The sequence below is a fragment of the Notolepis coatsorum genome, assembly GCF_963971535.1.
Source record: "Notolepis coatsorum genome assembly, chromosome: 12".
Classification (NCBI taxonomy): domain Eukaryota; kingdom Metazoa; phylum Chordata; class Actinopteri; order Aulopiformes; family Paralepididae; genus Notolepis; species Notolepis coatsorum.
The window spans coordinates 125,327,354-125,354,513 of record NC_140176.1 but is presented as its reverse complement, the minus strand read 5'-3'; the positions used below and the strand labels follow the sequence as shown (position 1 = coordinate 125,354,513).

General features: G+C 46.7%; 1 protein-coding gene across 1 annotated transcript; it reads right to left on the bottom strand.

Moving 5' to 3' along the window:
• Positions 1-25,787, bottom strand: LOC311238041 (uncharacterized protein; the record flags this gene model as incomplete). Its single annotated transcript, XM_084326005.1, has 2 exons — positions 25,518-25,787; positions 1-1,496 (listed from the first exon to the last, which is right to left on the bottom strand). The coding sequence occupies exons 1-2, from the start codon at positions 25,750-25,752 to the stop codon at positions 1-3; spliced, it is 1,731 nt and encodes a 576-aa protein (XP_084182131.1). The 5' UTR covers positions 25,753-25,787.
• Positions 25,788-27,160: the final 1,373 nt, after the last annotated feature.

The window sequence follows — 27,160 nt, the reverse complement described above, 5'->3', positions numbered from 1 at the left end:
TCACGTCTTGGCCACGAAGCACATGTCCTTCTTCAAGTGGAGCTGCAGCACGCCGGCGCTGGCGAACGTCTTGGAGCACTGCAGGCAGCGGTAGGGCTTCTCCCCGGAGTGCGTGCGCTTGTGCTTCTTCATGGTGTCGCCGTCGCTGAACGTGCGGTAGCAGTAGGGGCAGCTGTAGGGCCGCTCCCCCGTGTGGATGCGCAGGTGGCGCCGCAGGTTGCCCCGCTGGCTGAAGCTCTTGGAGCACCAGGTGCAGCGGTGCGGCCGCTCGCCCGTGTGAGTGCGCAGGTGGCGCCGCAGGTCGGCCGACTGCGCGAAGGACTTGCAGCACCAGTCGCAGGCGTACGCCTTGCGCTTCTGCTGCAGGTGGAGGCGCAGGCCGCCCTGCTGGCCGAACGAGTCGCCGCACCGCGGGCAGCAGTGGCCGAGCTCCGGCCCGCAGCCGGCCGCCGACGCCGGTTCGTCCCCCATGCCGTGCAGAGGCAGCCGGTCCGGCGGGACGCTGTCCGCGTGGCCGTTGTCCTCGTCCTCGTCATCGTCGTCGTATAGGTCTGGGTGGCCCGCCGCGCTTATTCCATCCATATCAATCCTGAGACTTTCCTCCTTGGAAGGGTTTCGGACGTGGAAGGAGTCCGTGTGCCCTAGAGGCAGCGTACCTGTGTGCCCTAGAGGCAGCGTACCTGTGTGCCCTAGAGGCAGCGTACCTGTGTGCCCTAGAGGCAGCGTACCTGTGTGCCCTAGAGGCAGCGTACCCATGTGTCCTACAGGCAGCGTACCTGTGTGCCCTAGAGGCAGCGTACCCATGTGTCCTACAGGCAGCGTACCTGTGTGCCCTAGAGGCAGCGTACCCATGTGTCCTACAGGCAGCGTACCTGTGTGCCCTAGAGGCAGCGTACCTGTGTGCCCTAGAGGCAGCGTACCCATGTGTCCTACAGGCAGCGTACCTGTGTGCCCTAGAGGCAGCGTACCTGTGTGCCCTAGAGGCAGCGTACCCATGTGTCCTACAGGCAGCGTCACCTTGTACGCCTCAGGCTCCATCTTGATCAGCGCCGGATGCAGGTGCAGCGCCTCCGGTGGTTCTCGGTGCGTCGGGGGGACGGTGGCGGACGACGTGGGGGCGACGGGCCTCCCACACGCCCCCTGCTGAGGGTCGGGCTCGGGCTTCAGATGCGTCTCCAGAGGCTGGGGCTTCTTGTCGGTGGGTTCCACAGCGTCCAGGTGGACCGAGGGGAGCTGCTGCTGCGTGAGGGGTGTCTCACTCTGCACAGACAACAGCTGCACAGACACCTCCCTGTCCTGCAGCTGGCTCACGGCTCCGCCCGGGGTGTGGAGCGGACCCAGGGCAGGGTCTGCTGCGTGGTGGCTGAGCTGACTGAGGGCAGGGTCTGCTGCATGGTGGCTGAGCTGGTCTGCTGCCTCTTCAGAACAGGACATCAACTCCTGATCGCTGGACTGCTCCTCGTGCGTCGGAGAAAGGAGGGTTGACCTGGTGGTTCCTGCAAATGGAATGATAGAATATAATTAGACTGAAGAATTAGACTTGCAAGACAACATGTATTACAAATAGTGTGTGCCCATCCCTAATACTAACTTAATTCTAAGAAGTGCAACTTGTATGGCTGTTACGTTGTCATTGACCTTCTTTAAGCTCGCTGTCGAGTCAATGCAACACAACAAGGAGACGGCAGTCAAAGTAGTGTATTAAGAAATATTTAATAAAATAATTACCATGGATGAAATGAAGAATAAACTAAAGTAACGACAGACAAGGACACATACTACACAGACAGGATCAGCATCAGACAAAGGGAAAAGACAGAATACTTATACATGAGGGAATGACGAGACAAGCCACACCTGGGTTAATTACAAATGGGTACAGCTGGAGGGGGAAATGATAAGGACTACAAAACCACGACAGGGAACTACAACTAGACAGGCCACATCACACTAGGAATGCCTGATCAGGGCACAAAACACATAACACCCCCACACCCGACTTTATGTCATAACCCCAAGGCGAAAATGGGGGAATGAACATAAACAAAAGGAGTCAAGGAACAATAATACTACTAATAACACTGTCAGCACAATAAAAACAAAAACGAATTGTACGAACAGCATCTATATGGACGGCCATAACCCCACACTCACCCAATTTCAAACCCCACCCGTATATACTGAGTTATATACCTATACCAGACCATGTTGCTATCGGACTATCATGCCCGTGGGCAGTCGTCCCCCCACCCCCACAGGCTGGAGGCGCACACAGCTCACAACACCCCCCCAACACGTTCCGTGTGACAGTACAGCCCACAATAACTACAGTACACAAATATCAACAAGCGGAAAAAACAGTGGTCGAGAAATGGGCAGCCCTAATCCGAAACCCCAGATCATCCCTCGTCACTCCCGACCCCTGGAAGACAGAACAAATCATTACCAACGAAGCAGCAAAGCATGCATAAACCCATACACAAAAAAATATATACAATAGGCAACACGACAGCTCTGACAGAGATCAACATTTCGCGAGGAATGTCCAGCCTCGTTTCTACTATTGCCTGGGATGGGACAATGACACCGGCCCTCAGCTCCCCAACCCCTTTAAAAAAGAAAAATCAAGGCTGTCATTATCACCGACACCCCTAGGTGGAGCCACCACCGAGACTGCCGCAGGTATAGTGGACACTGGAGATGATGACAGGCCGAGCTCCCCCCATCCTCCTCAGCATTACCCGCCATGGCCGTCGTAACTGCACCTGATGGAACAACTCCTGTATGTGCATTCGCCAGAACGTCCGCCGCAACAGGCACCGCTGGAGCGCAAATGACAGCCGACTTATTATTATTATACAATTTTTTCTTGTTTAACTGTGGATTGTGTGTTTCTTGTATAATGTTATAAATTATTATTTGTGTAAATTTGGTTGTAAGCCGACCATTAAGTAAATACTTGTTTAGTTTAGGAATAAGGGGCAGGTAACTATAAGATTTATTCTTCTTCCTGCTCCTTTTGTCCATGGAATGATATTAATGATTGTGTAATGAAGAAACTCTGATTGTATGATTCCATGTGGCAAATAAAAACTCTGAACTGAACTGAACTTTATCAACACCTTACCTCCTGCCACCTCCCTCTGTAACCGCGCCCGCTTATGTGGATTCACGCGATACGCGTGCTGCTTAATGGGCAATGCCTCCCCCACATTGATGTCATGATGCAATACATTTGTGAGCGAAGGGATATCGGAGAAAAGCTCACCATGAGCCCTAATCAGACTCATGATATCATCTCGCTGCAGCTCTGATAAATGGCCCAGACGACAGCCAAGAGTGACCAAAGACTCAGCGTTTGTCAAACGTCCCTCCACGACCGCTTTAGACGGAATAATGACATCATCTTCCATTTCACCAGCTCCCTCTGAAAAAAAAAGACTGTCATTATCATTGTCAACTCCAGGTGGAGCCACCACCAAGGCTGACACCGGCATATTGGGCATAGGTACCCGTCCCACGTCACCCATGGGCAAAACAGGGCCAGTACCATCAGGCACCGCGTCACTGACCGATACACCCACGTCAAATAAATCCCCCCCAGCACCCCCCGTCCCCCGCCAGTGCATCTGATGGAACAACTCCCGTACGCACATTCGCCAGAACGTCCGCCACAACAGGCCCCGCTGAAACGCAAATGACATCTGATTTTATTAACATCTTACCCCCTGCCAGGTCATTACCGAGGATCAATGACACTCCCTCAACCGGAAAACGGCTATCCACCCTGATTACGACAGGTCCCGACACCAGATCCGACTCTAAATGAATATTGTGTAGCGGCATTCTCATAACATGTCTACCAAAAGCTCTGACCCTTATCCCAGCATGTGCCTTTGATCTGTTATCAAAGGGTAACATATTCCTACGGATAACCGATTGAGACGCAGCAGTGTCTCGTAAGATAGTTACAGGAACTTTCCTACCACCTTTGCAAAATGATACCAACCCCCTGCTAATAAAAGGTAAATAGGTTGCCATGCCTTTACCCATAGCAGTGGGCGTCGCAACCAACAATATTTGTGGCATCTGCATGGTAGGACTGTTAACCCTGTGAAGGAGAGCATAACAATTGTCCTTGATGTGCCCTTTCTTCCCACAGTGAAAACACACGCAAGTGTCCCCCCCCATTCCTCGCTTAACTCCACCTGCGTCCGCATGTTCTAACTGCTCGCTACTGCCAGAGGCTACCGGTTTGCCACCGGAGCTTCACCCCGGTCTGTCCCCCCCACTAGGGCAGTCAGGCTTGACAAACAGCACCCTGTGTGTTAAAACAAACTCATCCACAAGGCTCGCAGCCACCGAGCACTCGTTACTTTATGCTCATTCATGTACATAGCCACATTGTCGGGCAAACTAACGACTTGAACTCCTCAAAGAGCACGAGTTCCCACATCTTATGTAGGGTGTCCACTTTCTCCGATGCGCACCACCGATCAAACAATAATAATTTTTCGTATGCAAACTCCACATAGGTCTGCGAGCTGTTCTTCCTCAGAGCACGGAACCGCTGCCTGTATGCCTCAGGTACCAGCTCATATGCCCTGAGAATTGCAGCCTTGACCATAGCGTAGTCCTGGGTATTTGGGCATAGCGACGCATACACATGTTGCGCTTTACCTGTAAGGACGCTCTGGAGCAACAACATCCAGTGTTCGATCGGCCACCACAGTGTCGTGGCTACATTTTCGAACATGGAAAAATATTTATCCACATCCTTTTCTAGAAACGGTGGTACTAGACGTAGGTACATCGAACCTAGGTTCCTCAGGATGTGCCGCCCGCGCCTCTACCCCAAGCCTCCTGAGTTCGAGCTCATGCACGCGAGACCGTTCCGCCTCCGCGCGCACCCGTTCCGCATCTGCATGTTTTAGCTGTTCGAACTGAAACTCTAATTCTAATTTCCGCAGCACTAGTGAGCCATCAGAGACTGGGTCTAACTCCTCCTCGCCAACAGAGCCCTGCAGCACCTCCTGGGCGGTCAGAGCCTCCACCAGTGCTACCCGCTGCTCCTTCCTCATGCCCGGGGCAAGCTTAACCCCATAGTGCTCCGCTATCCCCACCAACTCCTCTTTCGTGCATACGCCCAACAAGCCCACTGTTGGCCTATCCACAAAATCACCTACTTTTACCGGCATATTTGCGCCACTCAGGAATAAACAGGGGGGGAGAAAGAAAAAACAAAACCCCAGGAGAACAAAAAACCAGACCCGCCCCTACCACTGAATATGCCCAATCAATATATACACAAGAGCAGGGTTAGAAATTAAAAAAAAATTTCAAGGGCTTTTTTTGCCCCCCTTAATTGATTTTCAGGGGCTTTTTTTTGTATTTCGGGGGCACTGAATTTTTATGATAAACGGTAGGGGTGGGACGGTTAGCAAAATGGACGGTTCGGTTCGTATCACGGTTTTGGGGTCACGGTTTTCAGTTCGGTTCGATATACGTAAATTTTTATAAAAAAAAAATTTAACACTCAAATCTAAACATGTTTCTCATTTATTAAAAAAAAATTAAAAAGTTTACAGTGTTAGTGTTTACAGCCTTAAATAATGTTTGGCACACAAAGACCGAACTGACTGAAAAATATAGGCTACATTTGTAGTATTAACTTAGTGCAAACAAACAATATGCTCAGCCAGCACTAGACTTTCCTTTCTTTAATATAAACACAAAAAAACAATGTCAACCATGTTTAAATTCCCTGATTGTCAGTTCTTTGACAATGGAAGTTTTCTTAATGGAAAGATTCGTGTTCTGCTTGAAATTATTATGTATCTGTCTACATTTATTTAGACTAACATTATTTAAATATTGAGTGCAACTGTGGTGGATTACGTAATTCGGTGAGTTGGAACTATCTATGGGTTGGCGCCGGGTCCCCACGGACATTTTATTGTCACGCACCTTCAGCTCAGGCAATGTTATTATCAGCTCCGGTAGCTCCGGTAACGTTAGGAGGTGATGGCATGCAGCGGGAAAGCGGCAATAGTCCCGGTTGGAGTTAGTAAAACACAGTTGTATGTTAGCCTTCTTGGATGTTGAATAAACGCCTATCATTGTCTTTAAACACCCCGCCTCTCAGACTCCCATTTCCTTCTCTGCTAGCTAGTAGCTACGGTAACATTTCGTTGACTGTATTACCTCGCGGGCTGATTCTATAGTTAAAACGTGCGTTGTTTTGTACAAACTGCTAACGCTATGGCAAGATGTGTGTATGCCTATGTAATGTTAATGGCTATGTTTTTAAAGTCGTAATGAAGATTGATTTAGATTGTGCTTGCCATTTGTACACAAACTGACTAGCACCTGGCTCAGCTGCAGTAGCCAGTGCTCACCTCCGCCAAATGAATTTTTTTTATTTGCGCGTCATCTGAACGGTACGATACACAGACGCGCCATTACCGGATAAATATATATATATAATTAGTAAACTGTCGGGGGCATTTTGTGCCCCCCTTAACTGATTTTCGAGGGCATTTTGTCCATTTTCAAGGGCATTATGCCCCAAGCCCCCGTTAATTTCGAACCCTGCACAAGAGAGAAACAACAAAACAAAAAACAAAAAATGGCTTCACCCTATACGTCTGTATAGTCTGGTCCTACATACTTTGGCCACCGCTCCACTACCGCAGTGCTTAGGGCAGTCCCAACCACAAAACACTGTCACTATACATAAGAAAGAGAAAGAAGAGCACTGGTATGACCACCTAACGCCTAGTCCACACCTAAAAGTATTCGCAAATTAACAACTGTCGTGTGTCAAAAGAAAACCTAATCCCATCCCCAAACGTTCTCATCCCTCACTATAATGCCTCCTATGTAACTAAAAGCTAGACACACGCCGGCCTAGGAGGAGCCGGACAGGATTTTTCTAAAATCCCGACCGCATATGGTGTGTCCCCAGGCGACGGAAGGCACCATAAAAATTTTTCCAACTGCCCTTGCTGGTTGAGAACGCTCCCTGTTGGAGAATCATTTGCCAAGGGGGTCTAAAACATGGGCCACACACACAACACTGCCAACCATACTTCACAGTGTGGGTTGCTGTTCTGGCCGATACCGATATTTACCGATGTCGATCTCTGTATAGAAAACACTTTTTTATGATAATCAAATAAAGAGCTATTTTCCAAAACGCATAATTGTTTTACTTTTGTAACTTATTTTCAGAAATGACTGATATTTTGAAACTATTTAAGGCCAAAACATGTTAAAATAAAAAAGATTTAAAAAAATACTTTTATTTTTTTTTATATCGGCCCATATACTCAAATCTGATTGATTGAAAATGATTGCAGAATGGGTAGAATACAGTACGGCTCAATACACACAATTGTTAAGGGGATGCAGACCAGAGAAAGACTTTCGTCTTGTTTACATCAGGGTCCCCCATTTTCAATTTATAATGAATTGTAAGTAGGGTGCAACTAGCACCGTGCAATCCATTCTTAGTGGATCTAGCCCCAAGTATTTGATGGAGCTAGTGATCAGATGCTTCACCCCTATTCCATTGGGATGGACACCATCGTGTCTCTGAACAGGTCATTGCTCGACCAGAACAGATCAAAGTTATTCATGTAACCAAGGCCAGCGGCGATGAAAGGTTCTGTAACCAACAGTTCAAACTAACGGGACGACTGAACCGCTCTGAGCCCCGTCAGGGATGGAATGGGGCCAGACAGGAAGCAGATTTTCCCCAGACTCTCAACAGACTGTCATGTTGGCTGCTGCTCTGGGGAAAATCTGCTTCCTGTCTGGCCCCATTCCATCCCTGACGGGGCTCAGAGCGGTTCAGTCGTCCCGTTAGTTTGAACTGTTAAGTAAGGGATAATGTATAGCTACGAGGTCATTGTCGCAAAATAATTGACCGACACAGAGTTTAGAATACCGAGGCGCAGCCGAGGTGTTTTAAACGTCAGTGAAGGTCAATTATTTTATAGTATAGGCTATACATTATTATTTTATAGTATAGGCTATACATTATTATTTTATAGTATAGGCTATACATTATTATTTTATAGTATAGGCTATACATTATTATTTTATAGTATAGGCATAGGCTATACATTATTATTTTATAGTATAGGCTATACATTATTATTTTATAGTATAGGCTATACATTATTATTTTATAGTATAGGCCAGGGGTTCCCAAACTTTTCAGGCCAGGGCCCAGAAAATAAGGCGTCAGAGAGCCGCGGCCCAATGCACATCGTCGGGGTTTTTATTTTTTTTTATTTTTGTCAGGCGACCGATTTTTTAAGCCAAATATCACTTCAATCCTATTAAGTTAGTTCAAGTTAGTTATTCATTTATATGTGCTATTTATGAGAGGGCTAACTTGTTGCAAAAGAATAATGATTATAATAATAGCCTCATTAAAATACTATTGTTGCTTCGGTTGTTTTCAGCGTTTTATGTGCATAATCTGTTATTTAGTTTGAAATGTTCGTTGAAATAAGTAGATTTTTCGTTTTTGTTTATTTATTAAGTTAATATAAAACCATATAGTCACATTTTAGAATACAATAGAATATAATTTTAGAATACTACTAGAAACACTGTCCTGGCCTGCTTCTAAGTTCAGTGGCCTGACAAAAAAAAAATTATACATTTTTTTTTTTTTTTTAAATCATCTCACGGCCCACCTGTGGCTGCTGGCGGCCCACCTTTGGGTCGCGACCCACGACTTTGGGAACCACTGGTATAGGCTATACATTATCCCGCTTATTACATGGCTAACTTACTAACAAATATACCTAATTCATTGTACACCATCGACAAGACGAGATCAAATGCAGACGCAGTTGTTCTGTGGCTCTGTCAGCCCAAATAAAGTGATTATTATTATCGGCAGCTGGCAGGTCTCTGGTCTGATTGCACTGATGACTGAGTGCAGCTGTGCATATGCTGAGCAGCACTGATACAGTGTGTGTAGTGGGCTTGATTGGTCCAGCTGCACACAGCGGTCATTATTGCTCAGCAGAGGTCCGTTATCGAGTAATAACGGACCTCTGACGAGCGCTATTGACCAATCACAAGCAAGCATTTCGGCGAATGTTAAAACGCCATGTAATAAATTAAGTTATTTTTTTTTACCCAGGTTGGTTACAGAATAATTGTTTGTTTGTTTCATTGCCACTGGCCTTGGTTATATGAATAACTTTGATCTGTTCTGAGCAGCAGCCAGGATGATGAGCAGCAGCCAACCCGCTGGCGCCAGACGAGGTGGCCAGGAGAGGGAGGGGGCATCCACCAAGCTGACCCCCGGAGAGACAGCACGACAACCAGGCCGAGGTCCGTTCACAGGGGGAGACACATGACCCGGCAGACGAGGACGCTTGACTCCTGGAGAGCCGGACTTAGCTGAGGTTGTGGGAGAGTTGGTTAACGAGGGAGGATGCGGGGCAGAACGTTTCCTACGTCGGAGAGCAGCTCTGCACCCAGACTGCAATGTGGAGGACTTGCTAGCAGCTAGTGTCGTCACGATACTGGCATTTCTAACTTCGATACGATACCTTGAAAAGTATCGATATTCTATACCATTTTCGATACCACAGGGAAAAGATTTTAATCTTAAAATGTAAATTCCTTTATTACATTTTTTTTTTTAGCTGTTGTTGCTGGTCGATTCTCCTCACCTTCTCTCTGGTATTATAAGATAAGATAAATATAACACTTTTAAAACCCTTTGTTTTAGGGCTGGGCGATATGGCCTAAAAATAAAATCTCAGATTATTTTTATTTATTTTTTTTTTAAATCTGATTTACGATTTTAATCGATTTTTTTCTCTTGAAAACTAGAAATCATTCAAATAACCTTTGTTTTTATTTGACACAAAAAATATATCAAACCAAGATGAATTTCCCTATTGGGATTGAAGTGCAAACCTAACTTTCACCAATCTTCATTAAAAAAAAAGAAATAATAATAATATATATATAAAAGGTTACTCTTGATCAAACAAAGATGAATGTCCCTATTGCAGGGCTCTACGCTAACCTTTTTCCCAAGGAGCACATGTGCTCCTAAATGAAAACATGTAGGAGCACACAAAGAAATTTAGGAGCACACAAAAATATTTAGGAGCACAGTGAAAATATTTCAAGTAACAGAGTTTTTTTTTTTTTAATAAATGTATATTTGTACTGTGCGTGCATGTGTGTAAATTAGCTCTTGCTACAACCCTGCATGTTTACATTTTGTATTTGATGTTCATTAACATGTGCTGTCCCTATCAAATAAACTATCAACTCAAACTACTGCTACAAAAGTAACAGTCACTTAACTTTAGCTTTTGCCCCTTTTATGCATACAATGCCTATGTTTTGGCTGTGTTGCTCTTCTAGAAAAATAATCCTTCCAGGGTTGCCTATTGAAATACTGTACACCTCCAGTACAGAAACATTGTTTATGAGTTTGCGTGTCAGGTAGACCATTGGTTGACAGTCGATTACGCCAATTACGTCACACCGCTTGCACTCCGGCCGTCCGGCGCTGCAGCTGGACCCTATTGCCCACCTCTGCTGTTCATAACGCTAGCCAAGTTAGCTGTACACACATACACAGTGGGCCAGTTACTTTGGTGTAGGGGTGTAACAATGCATCGATCCTAAGGGAGAAATTCAACTGCATCGATTTGAAAATGTTAGAATCGATTATAGCAATTTGAATGTGTACACAGTGTTATGTTGTTATCATGTCCGTTACAGCCAACACAACGACATACGCTACTGCATCAACGTTATGATTAACAAAGCAAGGCATTCGTTTTGTTGCATTAACGTTATATTACTATTGCTATCGCTAAATCTAGGTGTTCTAAAATCTATTGCTATTGGTAAGACTATAATAACTATGTTAGTGTCTCGGAAAACGCTTGCATATCGCAATCAGAGCCCTGATCGCAATGGCAGACTTTCAGGAAGTAAACAAGCCAAATGAGAGCTTCCGATTGGTCATTTGCTTTATTTCCCATGAAACCAGTCACGTCACTCTACTGTGATTGGACCGTTGGCTTAAGTGCAATGTGGGACTTGTAGTTTAACGATTCTCAGCGGAAAAATAAAAAGAATGACTGAGGCTGTAATCTGCACTCGCACACCGTGCGAGTAATTGATTTTTCAGGTTCGCACACACATATTTTTAGGGGCATATGCGAGCAATATGGTCGCACTGTAGAGCCCTGTATTGGGATTAATAGTGCAATAACTTGCTTTTTCACCAAACTTCACTTAAAACAAATAAAAGGTGCCTCTTGATCATCAAACAAGAATGAATTTCCCTATTGGGATTAATAAAGTGCAAATCTAACTTTCACCAAACATCACTTTTTGTAAAATAAAAGGTGACTCTTGGAGAGAAAAAGAAATATATATAAAAAAAAAACATTTTTGAAAATGGATAGTGCAGAAAGTATCGATATTGCGGGAAATTTGTATTGAAACTGTTTTAAATATTCAGAATCGATATGTATCGAAAAATCTATATTTTTGACAACACAACTAGCAGCTAACGTTAGCATGGGGTAGTCCGCTAAGGGAGCAACAAAGCTAGACAGATGGAAGCTAGGCTAGTGGTCCGTATCCGCTTCCATTAATTTGTGCTGTAGGCTAGCTTTCTACTGAACGCACAGAGAGGAAATTGGTATCTATCTTCTTGAAGTCGGTAAGCGCTTTGCCCATAATGTTGGTGTGTTCCTTTAAAATGAATGGCGTGAAGACCATTTTGAGACCTGTGGTTCTCAAAGTGCGGTCTGGGGACCCCCACGAGTCCTTGAAGGGGATCCCTTGAAGAATAGTTAAATTTCACTAGAACTTCATCCATTAAGAACACAATCTGACAGGATGGATAACTCTGGTTATAGGTTTCACTCTGTCATCTCATCATCTACAGCAGGGCTGTACAGGTGCTATGAAAAAATCTGTCTGTGTGCGATGAATGAATTTACTGCGTAGCACCCGTGCGATAGCCTGACAGCCTGTGGGTGAAAAAAGAAATGTGCGTGTGAAGTGAATCGATGGACCTGGGCCACGCTATTCTACTTGGTAGTTGTAGTCAATCGTGCGATTAAAGACCATGTCCCCGTCTGCGTAGAGTTCTCAATAAAAAAACATTGTATGGCTAATTTAAACAGATTTGCACTGCTAAATTTGAAGCGTAACATGATGCCTTGTATACAGTTGTTATGTCCCTGCAATTTACCATTATGGGCAAATAAAGAGAAAATGTTTGTCTGAAGACATTTCTTGTTAAGGTTTGGATTTTGCGTGCCCTGTATGCAAGATTCACGTCACATACCTATTTAAGTGATGGACTGCACTACGTGTGGTTGTTTTGAGAGATTTTAGATACGTTTTATACTTGTGCTACAAGATTTTGGCCTGTAGCACCAGTGCTATGTGCAAAAAAAGTTAACGTACAGCCCTGATCTACAGTATAGATTAGATTGAAATGTATTGTCGTCATACACAGTACAGTACAATGAAAATAAGTTTGTCATCTAACCAGAGTGCAAATGTAGCAGTAAAGTGCATTAACAATATACAAGTGATTACATGCGATATACAGTGTGCATATGTGTAACAAGATAAAGAGTAATATATGCTAAACTCATGTATGTACAGTCTAATAATGTACAGTGATACAGGTATAAATTACACTATAGTAGTAGCCATACTGGCCAGTGGTATAACTATTAAGAGTAGGTATGGGATACATACAGATATTGATATAATATATACAGGTATGCAAGTGAACATGAATGCATTATGCATATATATCCAATATCATACATATATTGTAACGAATTCATGGGGCAGCCGGGAAGCGAACCCAGGAGGCAACAACACTAACCCAGGTGGCCCAGACAACAGGAGGCAACAACACTAACCCAGGTGGCCCAGACAACAGGAGGCAACAACACTAACCCAGGTGGCCCAGACAACAGGACGCAACAACAACACTAACCCAGGTGACCCAGACAACAGGAAGTAACAACACTAACCCAGGTGGCCCAGACAACAGGAAGCAACAACACTAACCCAGGTGGCCCAGACAACAGGAAGCAACAACACTAACCCAGGTGGCCCAGACAACAGGAAGCAACAACAACACTAACCCAGGTGACCCAGACAACAGGAAGCAACAACACTAACCCAGGTGGCCCAGACAACAGGAAGCAACAACACTAACCCAGATGGCCCAGACAACAGGAAGTAACAACACTAACCCAGGTGACCCAGACAACAGGAGGCAACAACACTAACCCAGGTGGCCCAGACAACAGGAAGCAACAACACTAACCCAGGTGGCCCAGACAACAGGAGGCAACAACACTAACCCAGGTGGCCCAGACAACAGGAGGCAACAACACTAACCCAGGTGGCCCAGACAACAGGAGGCAACAACACTAACCCAGGTGACCCAGACAACAGGAAGCAACAACACTAACCCAGGTGGCCCAGACAACAGGAGGCAACAACACTAACCCAGGTGACCCAGACAACAGGAGGCAACAACACTAAACCAGGTGGCCCAGACAACAGGAGGCAACAACACTAACCCAGGTGGCCCAGACAACAGGAGGCAACAACACTAACCCAGGTGGCCCAGACAACAGGAAGCAACAACACTAACCCAGGTGGCCCAGACAACAGGAAGCAACAACAACACTAACCCAGGTGGCCCAGACAACAGGAAGCAACAACACTAACCCAGGTGACCCAGACAACAGGAAGCAACTACACTAACCCAGGTGACCCAGACAACAGGAGGCAACAACACTAACCCAGGTGGCCCAGACAACAGGAGGCAACAACACTAACCCAGGTGACCCAGACAACAGGAAGCAACAACACTAACCCAGGTGGCCCAGACAACAGGAAGCAACAACAACACTAACCCAGGTGGCCCAGACAACAGGAAGCAACAACACTAACCCAGGTGACCCAGACAACAGGAAGCAACAACACTAACCCAGGTGACCCAGACAACAGGAAGCAACAACAACACTAACCCAGGTGGCCCAGACAACAGGAGGCAACAACACTAACCCAGGTGACCCAGACAACAGGAAGCAACAACACTAACCCAGGTGGCCCAGACAACAGGAAGCAACAACACTAACCCAGGTGACCCAGACAACAGGAAGCAACAACACTAACCCAGGTGACCCAGACAACAGGAAGCAACAACAACACTAACCCAGGTGGCCCAGACAACAGGAAGCAACAACACTAACCCAGGTGACCCAGACAACAGGAGGCAACAACAACACTAACCCAGGTGACCCAGACAACAGGAAGCAACAACAACACTAACCCAGGTGGCCCAGACAACAGGAAGCAACAACACTAACCCAGGTGACCCAGACAACAGGAGGCAACAACAACACTAACCCAGGTGACCCAGACAACAGGAAGCAACAACACTAACCCAGGTGACCCAGACAACAGGAAGCAACAACACTAACCCAGGTGACCCAGACAACAGGAAGCAACAACACTAACCCAGGTGGCCCAGACAACAGGAGGCAACAACACTAACCCAGGTGACCCAGACAACAGGAAGCAACAACACTAACCCAGGTGACCCAGACAACAGGAAGCAACAACAACACTAACCCAGGTGACCCAGACAACAGGAGGCAACAACACTAACCCAGGTGACCCAGACAACAGGAAGCAACAACACTAACCCAGGTGACCCAGACAACAGGAAGCAACAACAACACTAACCCAGGTGACCCAGACAACAGCAAGCAACAACACTAACCCAGGTGACCCAGACAACAGGAAGCAACAACAACACTAACCCAGGTGGCCCAGACAACAGGAAGCAACAACACTAACCCAGGTGACCCAGACAACAGGAAGCAACAACACTAACCCAGGTGGCCCAGACAACAGGAGGCAACAACACTAACCCAGGTGGCCCAGACAACAGGAGGCAACAACACTAACCCAGGTGACCCAGACAACAGGAGGCAACAACACTAACCCAGGTGGCCCAGACAACAGGAAGCAACAACACTAACCCAGGTGGCCCAGACAACAGGAAGCAACAACACTAACCCAGGTGGCCCAGACAACAGGAGGCAACAACAACACTAACCCAGGTGGCCCAGACAACAGGAAGCAACAACACTAACCCAGGTGACCCAGACAACAGGAAGCAACAACACTAACCCAGGTGGCCCAGACAACAGGAGGCAACAACACTAACCCAGGTGACCCAGACAACAGGAAGCAACAACACTAACCCAGGTGGCCCAGACAACAGGAAGCAACAACACTAACCCAGGTGGCCCAGACAACAGGAGGCAACAACACTAACCCAGGTGGCCCAGACAACAGGAGGCAACAACAACACTAACCCAGGTGGCCCAGACAACAGGAGGCAACAACACTAACCCAGGTGGCCCAGACAACAGGAGGCAACAACAACACTAACCCAGGTGGCCCAGACAACAGGAAGCAACAACACTAACCCAGGTGGCCCAGACAACAGGAGGCAACAACACTAACCCAGGTGGCCCAGACAACAGGAGGCAACAACACTAACCCAGGTGGCCCAGACAACAGGAAGCAACAACACTAACCCAGGTGACCCAGACAACAGGAGGCAACAACACTAACCCAGGTGGCCCAGACAACAGGAAGCAACAACACTAACCCAGGTGGCCCAGACAACAGGAAGCAACAACACTAACCCAGGTGGCCCAGACAACAGGAAGCAACAACACTAACCCAGGTGGCCCAGACAACAGGAGGCAACAACACTAACCCAGGTGGCCCAGACAACAGGAGGCAACAACACTAACCCAGGTGGCCCAGACAACAGGAAGCAACAACACTAACCCAGGTGGCCCAGACAACAGGAAGCAACAACAACACTAACCCAGGTGGCCCAGACAACAGGAAGCAACAACAACACTAACCCAGGTGGCCCAGCCAGGAAGCAACAACACTAACCCAGGTGGCCCAGACAACAGGAAGCAACAACACTAACCCAGGTGACCCAGACAACAGGAAGCAACAACACTAACCCAGGTGACCCAGACAACAGGAAGCAACAACAACACTAACCCAGGTGGCCCAGACAACAGGAAGCAACAACACTAACCCAGGTGGCCCAGACAACAGGAGGCAACAACACTAACCCAGGTGACCCAGACAACAGGAGGCAACAACACTAACCCAGGTGGCCCAGACAACAGGAAGCAACAACAACACTAACCCAGGTGACCCAGACAACAGGAGGCAACAACACTAACCCAGGTGACCCAGACAACAGGAAGCAACAACACTAACCCAGGTGGCCCAGACAACAGGAGGCAACAACACTAACCCAGGTGGCCCAGACAACAGGAGGCAACAACACTAACCCAGGTGACCCAGACAACAGGAGGCAACAACACTAACCCAGGTGGCCCAGACAACAGGAGGCAACAACACTAACCCAGGTGACCCAGACAACAGGAAGCAACAACAACACTAACCCAGGTGGCCCAGACAACAGGAGGCAACAACACTAACCCAGGTGGCCCAGACAACAGGAAGCAACAACACTAACCCAGGTGGCCCAGACAACAGGAAGCAACAACACTAACCCAGGTGGCCCAGACAACAGGAAGCAACAACACTAACCCAGGTGACCCAGACAACAGGAGGCAACAACACTAACCCAGGTGGCCCAGACAACAGGAGGCAACAACACTAGCCCAGGTGGCCCAGACAACAGGAAGCAACAACAACACTAACCCAGGTGGCCCAGACAACAGGAGGCAACAACACTAACCCAGGTGACCCAGACAACAGGAAGCAACAACACTAACCCAGGTGACCCAGACAACAGGAGGCAACAACACTAACCCAGGTGGCCCAGACAACAGGAAGCAACAACACTAACCCAGGTGACCCAGACAACAGGAAGCAACAACACTAACCCAGGTGGCCCAGACAACAGGAAGCAACAACACTAACCCAGGTGACCCAGACAACAGGAAGCAACAACACTAACCCAGGTGACCCAGACAACAGGAAGCAACAACACTAACCCAGGTGGCCCAGACAACAGGAAGCAACAACACTAACCCAGGTGACCCAGACAACAGGAGGCAACAACACTAACCCAGGTGGCCCAGACAACAGGAAGCAACAACACTAACCCAGGTGACCCAGACAACAGGAAGCAACAACACTAACCCAGGTGACCCAGACAACAGGAAGCAACAACACTAACCCAGGTGGCCCAGACAACAGGAAGCAACAACAACACTAACCCAGGTGACCCAGACAACAGGAAGCAACAACACTAACCCAGGTGACCCAGACAACAGGAAGCAACAACACTAACCCAGGTGGCCCAGACAACAGGAAGCAACAACACTAACCCAGGTGACCCAGACAACAGGAGGCAACAACACTAACCCAGGTGGCCCAGACAACAGGAGGCAACAACACTAACCCAGGTGGCCCAGACAACAGGAAGCAACAACAACACTAACCCAGGTGGCCCAGACAACAGGAGGCAACAACACTAACCCAGGTGACCCAGACAACAGGAAGCAACAACACTAACCCAGGTGACCCAGACAACAGGAGGCAACAACACTAACCCAGGTGGCCCAGACAACAGGAAGCAACAACAACACTAACCCAGGTGGCCCAGACAACAGGAAGCAACAACACTAACCCAGGTGACCCAGACAACAGGAAGCAACAACACTAACCCAGGTGACCCAGACAACAGGAAGCAACAACACTAACCCAGGTGACCCAGACAACAGGAGGCAACAACACTAACCCAGGTGGCCCAGACAACAGGAGGCAACAACACTAACCCAGGTGACCCAGACAACAGGAGGCAACAACACTAACCCAGGTGGCCCAGACAACAGGAAGCAACAACACTAAAAAGTACTAAACTAAAGGACCCGTTAGCCCAGGGCTAGCTAGTCTAGGCATCCGTGACTGTTACACTATACTAGGGTTGCACGGTATACCAGTATTGGTATAGTACCGCGGTACTAGAGTGTTTGAAATGATACTATACTGCGTTTGGGGGAAGAAAAAAAAACTGTACTTTTTTATTTATTCACGAATGCCTTCCTATTGGAGCACAGCGCTGCTGTCAGTGGTGACGTTGCGCTAGTTTACCGGAAGCAACCTTCTGGAATGAAGAACAACAAACTCTAGTTGGGACGGGAGCTGGCATGGCTCGTCCGGCGAGTGTTGGCATCGGTGGCACGACTGCAGTGCTGATGGGGGGCTGCTGTGGCGAGCAGCGTTGGTTGTCGTGGCCATCGGCAGTCGCGGTGAGGATCTTTGTTGATTGGCGTTGGCTGGCTGGCTTTGGCTAGAGTTGTGGTTGGCTAGCTGTGTGGGCTAACGTTAGCCGAGTTGACTCTGGCAGCGTGTGCCGGCTAGCTGGCGTTGGTCAATAAAGATCCTCACTGCAATTAGTTAGTTCTCATAACCATCGGCAGTTGCAGTGCGGATCTTTGTTGATTGGCGTTGGCTGGCTGGCACATTTTGCAATAGGGGGAACTCGGCTGGCGTTGCCTTGTGTAGCTGGCGAGCTGTAGTTCTGGTTGGGGCTGGCTAGCTGGCGTTGATCAGTGGGGATCCTCGCTGCGATGGACCTGTCTCAAAACCCTGCCCCTTTTCTTGATCCTCCAATCACAACTGTTTGTCCGAGGTAAGCGACAGTTGTGATTGGAGGATCAAGAAAAGGGGCAGGGTTTTGAGACAGGTCAATTGCAGATGGTTGTGGTGGCTGGCGTTGCGTGCTGCGGTCGCTCCTGTCGGTGCTGTGGTCGTGCCGTTGATGCCAACGTTCGTTGGACGGGCTATGCTGGCTCTCGTGACTACAGTTCCTTATACGAGCATTAGAACATTTCCACAATGCTATTTGCAAGAATAGAAAATAAATTGAAAAGCCTAATAATAAGCTATACAGAGCCTAAACTGCCGTGCTGAAAGCTAGTAAACACAGCATCTCTATGGCTTAGTCACAAACGTGATTTATACAGAGACATTTGACAATTGCCCATTAAATGGTTCATACATACTGTATAAAGACAACGGAAATCTATTTTATTTTTGTTAAACAGCCTACAATATGACATAACCTAGTTCTAGATTATGATAGGCTATAATCAGTCTCACTCATCAAAATGTTTTCTAGGTTATGGTATCTCAAACTAATTAGGCCCTCTGCTATGACAAATGTATAATAATAATAATAATAATAATAATAATAATAATAATAATAATAATAATAATAATAATAATAATAATAATAATAATACAACTATACTTTTTCTACCCCTTGAATTTTTTTTAACTACAGAAGTCTGCTGCATTTGGCTCACAGAGTGACTCCCCCCACTCAGAAGCAACCTAACCTCCGCTTTTTTTTAGCAGCATATAAAGTACACAAATTAGTCCAAAGATGATAAAAGGCTCAACAGGGCAGTCTCAGAGTTCATCTGTATGGACCAAGTTCCAATATATATACAGTTGAGAAAGCTGGGTTCAGAAACCTTGTACAGCAACTGTTTTGAGTGCAAAAAAAGTTCTCCAGCCATTTGAATGCCATTGCTTTTAATTTAATTTATTTATTCTTGTCATTGTTCATCGTTGTGTTTTAAAATAAAGAACAATAATGACATCTGAGAGTTTTTCCCTGATTTTGAGGAAAAGTATCGAAAGTATCGAAATTAATATTGGTATAGTATCGAAACTAAAATGTTGGTATCGTGACAAGTTCAACCCTACACTATACCACGTATATGCGATAGTATTATTGTACACATCTAAAAGCTAAAACGTTAAAGGGGAACTATCTTATAAATGACCTTTTCCAGTGTTTAGGGTTATTTTCTAGCTATGTGGACTTATAGTAATAGGATCTATGTCTCTAATTCTCGATTTGGCGCATTCTTCCAATTCTCCCCTCACAATAATGTCCCTCCCTCAAGTGAGTCATCTGAAAATTTGCCTATATGGGACGTCATATGGTGCATTTGCATAATAACACCCGCCGAGCGAGAGAAGCAGAGAACTGTAAACGCTCTGCGTGTCTCCCTCTCCCTCTCGATGAAGTCCACCACCGTGCTGCGCTACAGCTCATGCTCCCGAACCGAGAGAGAACTGTAAACGAGCTCCCGAACCGAGAGAGAGAGAACTGTAACACTGCGTGTCCTCCCGGCTCCCTCTCCCGGGAGGACACGCAGAGTGTTTTCTCTTTTCTCTCTCTCTCTCTCTCTCTCTCTCTCTCTCTCTCTCTCTCTCTCTCTCTCTCTCTCTCTCTCTCTCTCTCTCTCTCTCTCTCTCTCTCTCTCTCTCTCTCTCTCTCTCTCTCTCTCTCTCTCTCTCTCTTTTCTTGTGGCTGAAAAATGATGGGTTTGAGTTGAGTACTTGATTAGAAATATAAACCAATGCATTTTTTTTTTTTTAAACGTACAGATGTCTTCAATAGACTGACAGGAATTGTTTAAAGTTGCCCAAATAGTGCTAGGAATAGTAAAATAGTTCCCCTTTAATATGCAGGTGTACATGGTATAATGTGCATCCGTTTAAAATAAGTTTGAGAAGACAAGTGTGTTGTTGTTGTTGTGAAAGTGAGCTAACGTTAGTAGCAGCAGTGTCACACTACCAAACGGTTAACCCTTTCACTGCGACAACACACAGAAGGTTAACCCTTTCACTGCGACAACACACAGAAGGTTAACCCTTTCACTGCGACAACACACAGGTTAACCCTTTCACTGCCACACAACAGCAGGTTAACCCTTTCACTGCCACCAAACGACAGCAGGTTAACCTTTCACTACCACACTACAGGTTAACTTTTCACTACCACACTACAGGTTAACCTTTTCACTGCCACACGACAGCAGCAGGGTTTCCGTTAGAAAAAATTGTTGCCGGTCTCCGTGACCTGCAAGATTTCAATCTACCGGACAAATGAGATTAATTCCGGTCATAGTTTATTGAGCTTTAAAACAATTGAATAAAGAATGTCATCCTCAAGGCATGTAGATTTATAATATTATTACTTAAAACTATAGGCTACTTTTGCGTATACAGTCATTAATATATTCCAAATAAAATAAGTCCCTCGATACTCCGTGCTGCTGCTGACTTGAAATAAAATAGACCGCGTATGTGGGCAGTCGGTCCGACACTAAACAGCAGTCTGTTATAATCACATTTTTATGAGCTAACGAATTCCGTTATATTGGACATTTGTATTAATTATATCAAGCGAAGAACTGAGAAATTTTGCAGAGAGACTGCAACATTATCGTGGGTTTGCGTGATGTATATCTCCACCTCCGAGTCCCAACGACTTGGTGCTGGTCATAATGTCCGGTGAAAACAACTCCCTCCAAGCACAACTTGACCACCCGAACCGTACCAAAACAGGCCAAAATTAAATAGCCCATGCGACGAACGATTCATTACATTCGTTTCATCGTTGCTCCACCAAGCAGCCGGTCCAACAATGAAAGCTGTTATCAGCGCGAGCCGGTCGCAGTTAGTTTGCAAGAAGCATCCAGCTGCAGACCCGCAGAGCAGCTTTCCAGGTCTGGGGACCGCACTGTGCCAGCAAAGCTGGTGGGTTCTGTGGGTCTGCAGCTGCATACCTTCCGCAAATCCAGCAGCAAGCTCTCGCTGAGCGAAGCAACGACAACAAACGCAATGATTGTTTCGTTCATCGCATAGGCCACCCAACTCCAGCCCATCCAAATACAATTCAAATAATCAAACTGTGCCCAGAGGGAACTATTTTCACCGGACACTATGACCGGAGAGATTAAATATGTCGGACTTCAACAGATTTTGCCGGTCAAAAACCGGTAATTACCGGCTAACGGAAACGCTGGACAGCAGCAGGTTAACCCTTTCACTGCCACACGACAGAAGGTTAACCCTTTACTATTAAGGGTTAACCTTTTGTTGTGTGGCAGTGAAAGGGTTAAAATACGTTTGAGAAGACATTAAGTGTGTTGTTGTTGTGAAAGTGAGCTAGTAGCTAACGTTAGTAGAGAATACTTTCACTGCCACACGACAGAAGGTTAACCTTTCACTGCCACACGACAGAAGGTTAGCCCTTTACTATCACACAATCGACAGCGATGCTCGCTAATGATGGAGCATCACCGTCGGTTGTGTGATAGTAAAGGGTTAGCCTTCTGTGTTGTCACAGTGAAAGGGTTAACCTGTAGTGTGGTAGTGAAAGGTTAACCTTCTGTAGTGTGGCAGTGAAAGGGTTAACCTGTAGTGTGGCAGTGAAAGGGTTAACCTGTAGTGTGGCAGTGAAAGGGTTAACCTTCTGTGGTGTGGTAGTGAAAGGGTTAACCTTCTGTGGTGTGGTAGTGAAAGGGTTAACCTTCTGTATTGTCACAGTGAAACCTCCTGTATTGTCACAGTGACAGGGTTAACAACATTAGTGGTGTCTCTCTCTCTCTCTCTCCCTCAGGGTTAACAACATTAGTGGTGTCTCTCTCTCTCTCCCTCAGGGTTAACAACATTAGTGGGTGTCTCTCTCTCTCTCTCTCTCCCTCAGGGTTAACAACATTAGTGGGTGTCTCTCTCTCTCCCTCTCCCTCAGGGTTAGTAACATTAGTGGTGTGTCTCTCTCTCTCCCTCAGGGTTAACAACATTAGTGGTGTCTCTCTCTCTCTCTCTCCCTCAGGGTTAACAACATTAGTGGTGTGTCTCTCTCTCTCTCCCTCAGGGTTAGTAACATTAGTGGGTGTCTCTCTCTCTCTCTCTCTCTCCCTCAGGGTTAGTAACATTAGTGGTGTGTCTCTCTCTCTCTCTCTCTCTCTCTCTCAGGGTTAGTAACATTAGTGGGTGTGTCTCTCTCTCTCTCTCTCTCTCAGGGTTAGTAACATTAGTGGGTGTCTCTCTCTCTCTCTCTCCCTCAGGGTTAGTAACATTAGTGGGTCTCTCTCTCTCTCTCTCTCCCTCAGGGTTAACAACATTAGTGGGTGTCTCTCTCTCTCTCTCTCCCTCAGGGTTAACAACATTAGTGGGTGTCTCTCTCTCTCTCTCCCTCAGGGTTAACAACATTAGTGGGTGTCTCTCTCTCTCTCCCTCTCTCCCTCAGGGTTAGTAACATTAGTGGTGTCTCTCTCCCTCTCTCTCTCCCTCAGGGTTAGTAACATTAGTGGTGTCTCTCTCCCTCTCTCTCTCCCTCAGGGTTAGTAACATTAGTGGGTGTCTCTCTCCCTCAGGGTTAGTAACATTAGTGGTGTCTCTCTCTCCCTCACTCAGGGTTAGTAACATTAGTAGTGTCTCTCTCTCTCTCTCCCTCGGGGTTAGTAACATTAGTGGGTGTCTCTCTCTCTCTCTCCCTCAGGGTTAGTAACATTAGTGGGTGTCTCTCTCTCTCTCTCCCTCAGGGTTAGTAACATTAGTGGTGTCTCTCTCCCTCACTCTCTCTCTCACTCTCTCTCTCCCTCAGGGTTAGTAACATTAGTGGTGTCTCTCTCCCTCACTCTCTCTCTCTCTCTCTCTCTCTCTCTCTCCCTCAGGGTTAGTAACATTAGTGGGTGTCTCTCTCTCTCTCTCTCAGGGTTAGTAACATTAGTGGTGTCTCTCTCTCTCTCTCCCTCAGGGTTAGTAACATTAGTGGTGTCTCTCTCTCTCTCTCTCTCTCTCTCTCCCTCAGGGTTAACAACATTAGTGGTGTCTCTCTCTCTCTCCCTCAGGGTTAGTAACATTAGTGGTGTCTCTCTCCCTCACTCTCTCTCTCTCTCTCCCTCAGGGTTAGTAACATTAGTGGTGTCTCTCTCTCTCTCTCCCTCAGGGTTAGTAACATTAGTGGTGTCTCTCTCTCTCTCTCTCTCTCTCTCTCTCTCTCCCTCAGGGTTAACAACATTAGTGGTGTCTCTCTCTCTCCCTCAGGGTTAGTAACATTAGTGGATGTCTCTCTCTCTCTCCCTCAGGGTTACTAACATTAGTGGGTGTCTCTCTCTCTCCCTCAGGGTTAGTAACATTAGTGTCTGCCTCTCTCTCTCTCCCTCAGGGTTAGTAACATTAGTGGGTGTGTCTCTCTCTCTCTCTCCCTCAGGGTTAACAACATTAGTGGGTGTCTCTCTCCCTCTCTCTCTCCCTCAGGGTTAACAACATTAGTGGTGTCTCTCTCTCTCTCCCTCAGGGTTAGTAACATTAGTGGGTGTCTCTCTCTCTCTCTCTCTCTCTCTCTCTCTCTCTCTCTCTCCCTCAGGGTTAACAACATTAGTGGGTGTCTCTCTCTCTCTCTCCCTCAGGGTTAACAACATTAGTGGGTGTCTCTCTCTCTCTCCCTCAGGGTTAACAACAGTAGTGGGTGTCTCTCTCTCTCTCCCTCAGGGTTAACAACATTAGTGTCTGTCTCTCTCTCTCTCCCTCAGGGTTAGTAACATTAGTGGGTGTCTCTCTCTCTCTCTCTCCCTCAGGGTTAACAACATTAGTGTCTGTCTCTCTCTCTCTCCCTCAGGGTTAGTAACATTAGTGGGTGTCTCTCTCTCTCTCCCTCAGGGTTAACAACATTAGTGGGTGTCTCTCTCCCTCTCTCTCTCCCTCAGGGTTAACAACATTAGTGGTGTCTCTCTCTCTCTCTCTCCCTCAGGGTTAGTAACATTAGTGGGTGTCTCTCTCTCTCTCTCTCTCTCCCTCAGGGTTAACAACATTAGTGGGTGTCTCTCTCTCTCTCTCCCTCAGGGTTAACAACATTAGTGGGTGTCTCTCTCTCTCTCCCTCAGGGTTAACAACAGTAGTGGGTGTCTCTCTCTCTCTCCCTCAGGGTTAACAACATTAGTGTCTGTCTCTCTCTCCCTCAGGGTTAGTAACATTAGTGGGTGTCTCTCTCTCTCTCTCTCCCTCAGGGTTAACAACATTAGTGTCTGTCTCTCTCTCTCTCTCCCTCAGGGTTAGTAACATTAGTGGGTGTCTCTCTCTCTCTCTCTCTCCCTCAGGGTTAACAACATTAGTGGGTGTCTCTCTCCCTCTCTCTCTCCCTCAGGGTTAACAACATTAGTGGTGTCTCTCTCTCTCTCTCTCTCTCTCCTCAGGGTTAGTAACATTAGTGGGTGTCTCTCTCTCTCTCTCTCTCTCTCTCTCTCCCTCAGGGTTAACAACATTAGTGGGTGTCTCTCTCTCTCTCTCCCTCAGGGTTAACAACATTAGTGGGTGTCTCTCTCTCTCTCCCTCAGGGTTAACAACAGTAGTGGGTGTCTCTCTCTCTCTCTCCCTCAGGGTTAGTAACATTAGTGGGTGTCTCTCTCTCTCTCTCTCTCTCTCTCTCTCTCTCTCTCTCTCTCTCTCCCTCAGGGTTAACAACATTAGTGGGTGTCTCTCTCTCTCTCTCCCTCAGGGTTAACAACATTAGTGGGTGTCTCTCTCTCTCTCCCTCAGGGTTAACAACAGTAGTGGGTGTCTCTCTCCCTCACTCAGCCAGTCCGTCTCGGCCTCCAGCTGCAGGATGTCCCTCAGCTGCCTCCGCAGGCTCCGGTTCTCCCGCTGGCTCCGCGCCGTCTCCTCCCGGTGCTCCGCCACCGTGTCCCGCAGCCGCGCCGTCTCCTCCCGGTACTCCGTCACCGTGTCTCCCACCACGTCCACGATGTCCCGCACCACCGCCGCCAGCCGCTCCGTCAGGTAGGCGTTCAGAAGCTGGAGTTTGGTCATTTTGGAAGCAACATATAAACAACAGCCACCACGGAGGCTGCCTGGCTGCTTCCTGTCTGTCGAGGGGACCGAGAGGAAATGGAAATGGTGTTGATCCTTTCTGTTGTGTCTTCCGCCTCTATGTTGTCGCCACCTGCTGGAGGGAGTCTGGGGTGAAGAACACTGTCTGCCACAAGGTGGCAGTAGCTACTGAATGAATGATGAATGAATGAATGAAAACTTTATTTAACAGATTGCAGAATGAGGACAATACAGTACAGCTCAATACACACAATTGTTAAGGGGATGCAGACCTGAGAAAGACGTTTGTCTTGTTTCCATCAGGGTCCCCCATTTTCAATTCATATAGACATTTATGACATACACAACATACATGACATTTATGGCATAGGGACATATAGGTATTTAGTACTGATACATTTGTGACATAAACGGTATTCAAATATACAGTACTGTTACCCCTAGATCCTGACAGAGTATATACATATGATGGGGAGGAGACTGTACATTAGGAGGGGGTGGGTGGGTGGGAGAGAAATATACATACGGCGGGGAGGGAATATATACATGCGGTGGGGAGGAGACTGTCTATTAGCTGTCGTTTGGTGGCAGTGAAAGGGTTAACCTGCTGTTGTGTGGCAGTGAAAGGGTTAACCTGTGTGTTGTTGCAGTGAAAGGGTTAACCTTCTGTGTGTTAACCTGCTTTCGTTTGGTGGCAGTGAAAGGGTTAACCTGCTGTTGTGTGGCAGTGAAAGGGTTAACCTGTGTGTTGTCGCAGTGAAAGGGTTAACCTTCTGTGTGTTGCCTCCTATACTAACACATGACTGAATGATGAATGAATGATGAATGAAAACTTTATTTAACAGATTGCAGAATGGGTACAATACACTACAGTACGGCTCAATACACACAATTGTTAAGGGGATGCAGACCAGAGAAAGACTTTCGTCTTGTTTACATCAGGGTCCCCCATTTTCAATTCATCAAGACATTTATGACATACACAACATCTCAAGTTTCTTTAATAGTTGTCATACAGAAGTACAGAATACTTTTATACAAAATGCTTCTTACTGTTACGCTCCAGAGACTGTGCTAGACAAGATAAGTATGAAATAAAATAGTATAGCATGTAAAATAGAAGTAAAAATAGAGGTCACAGTGTTCAGTATAGACATATGTACAATGTTCGATGCAGAATAGAAGTAACTGAGTTACCATACAATATACAATATACTATGCAATGTACTAATATACAATATACAAATAGTATATATTTATTATAATATTATATTATTTAATATGCAATTTGCAATAGTGCAAAGCAGAAATGGGATGAGGTACAATTTAGGTACAATTTACAGTAAGGTGTACGAGTTGTAGTGCAAATCCTTTACCAATAAATATA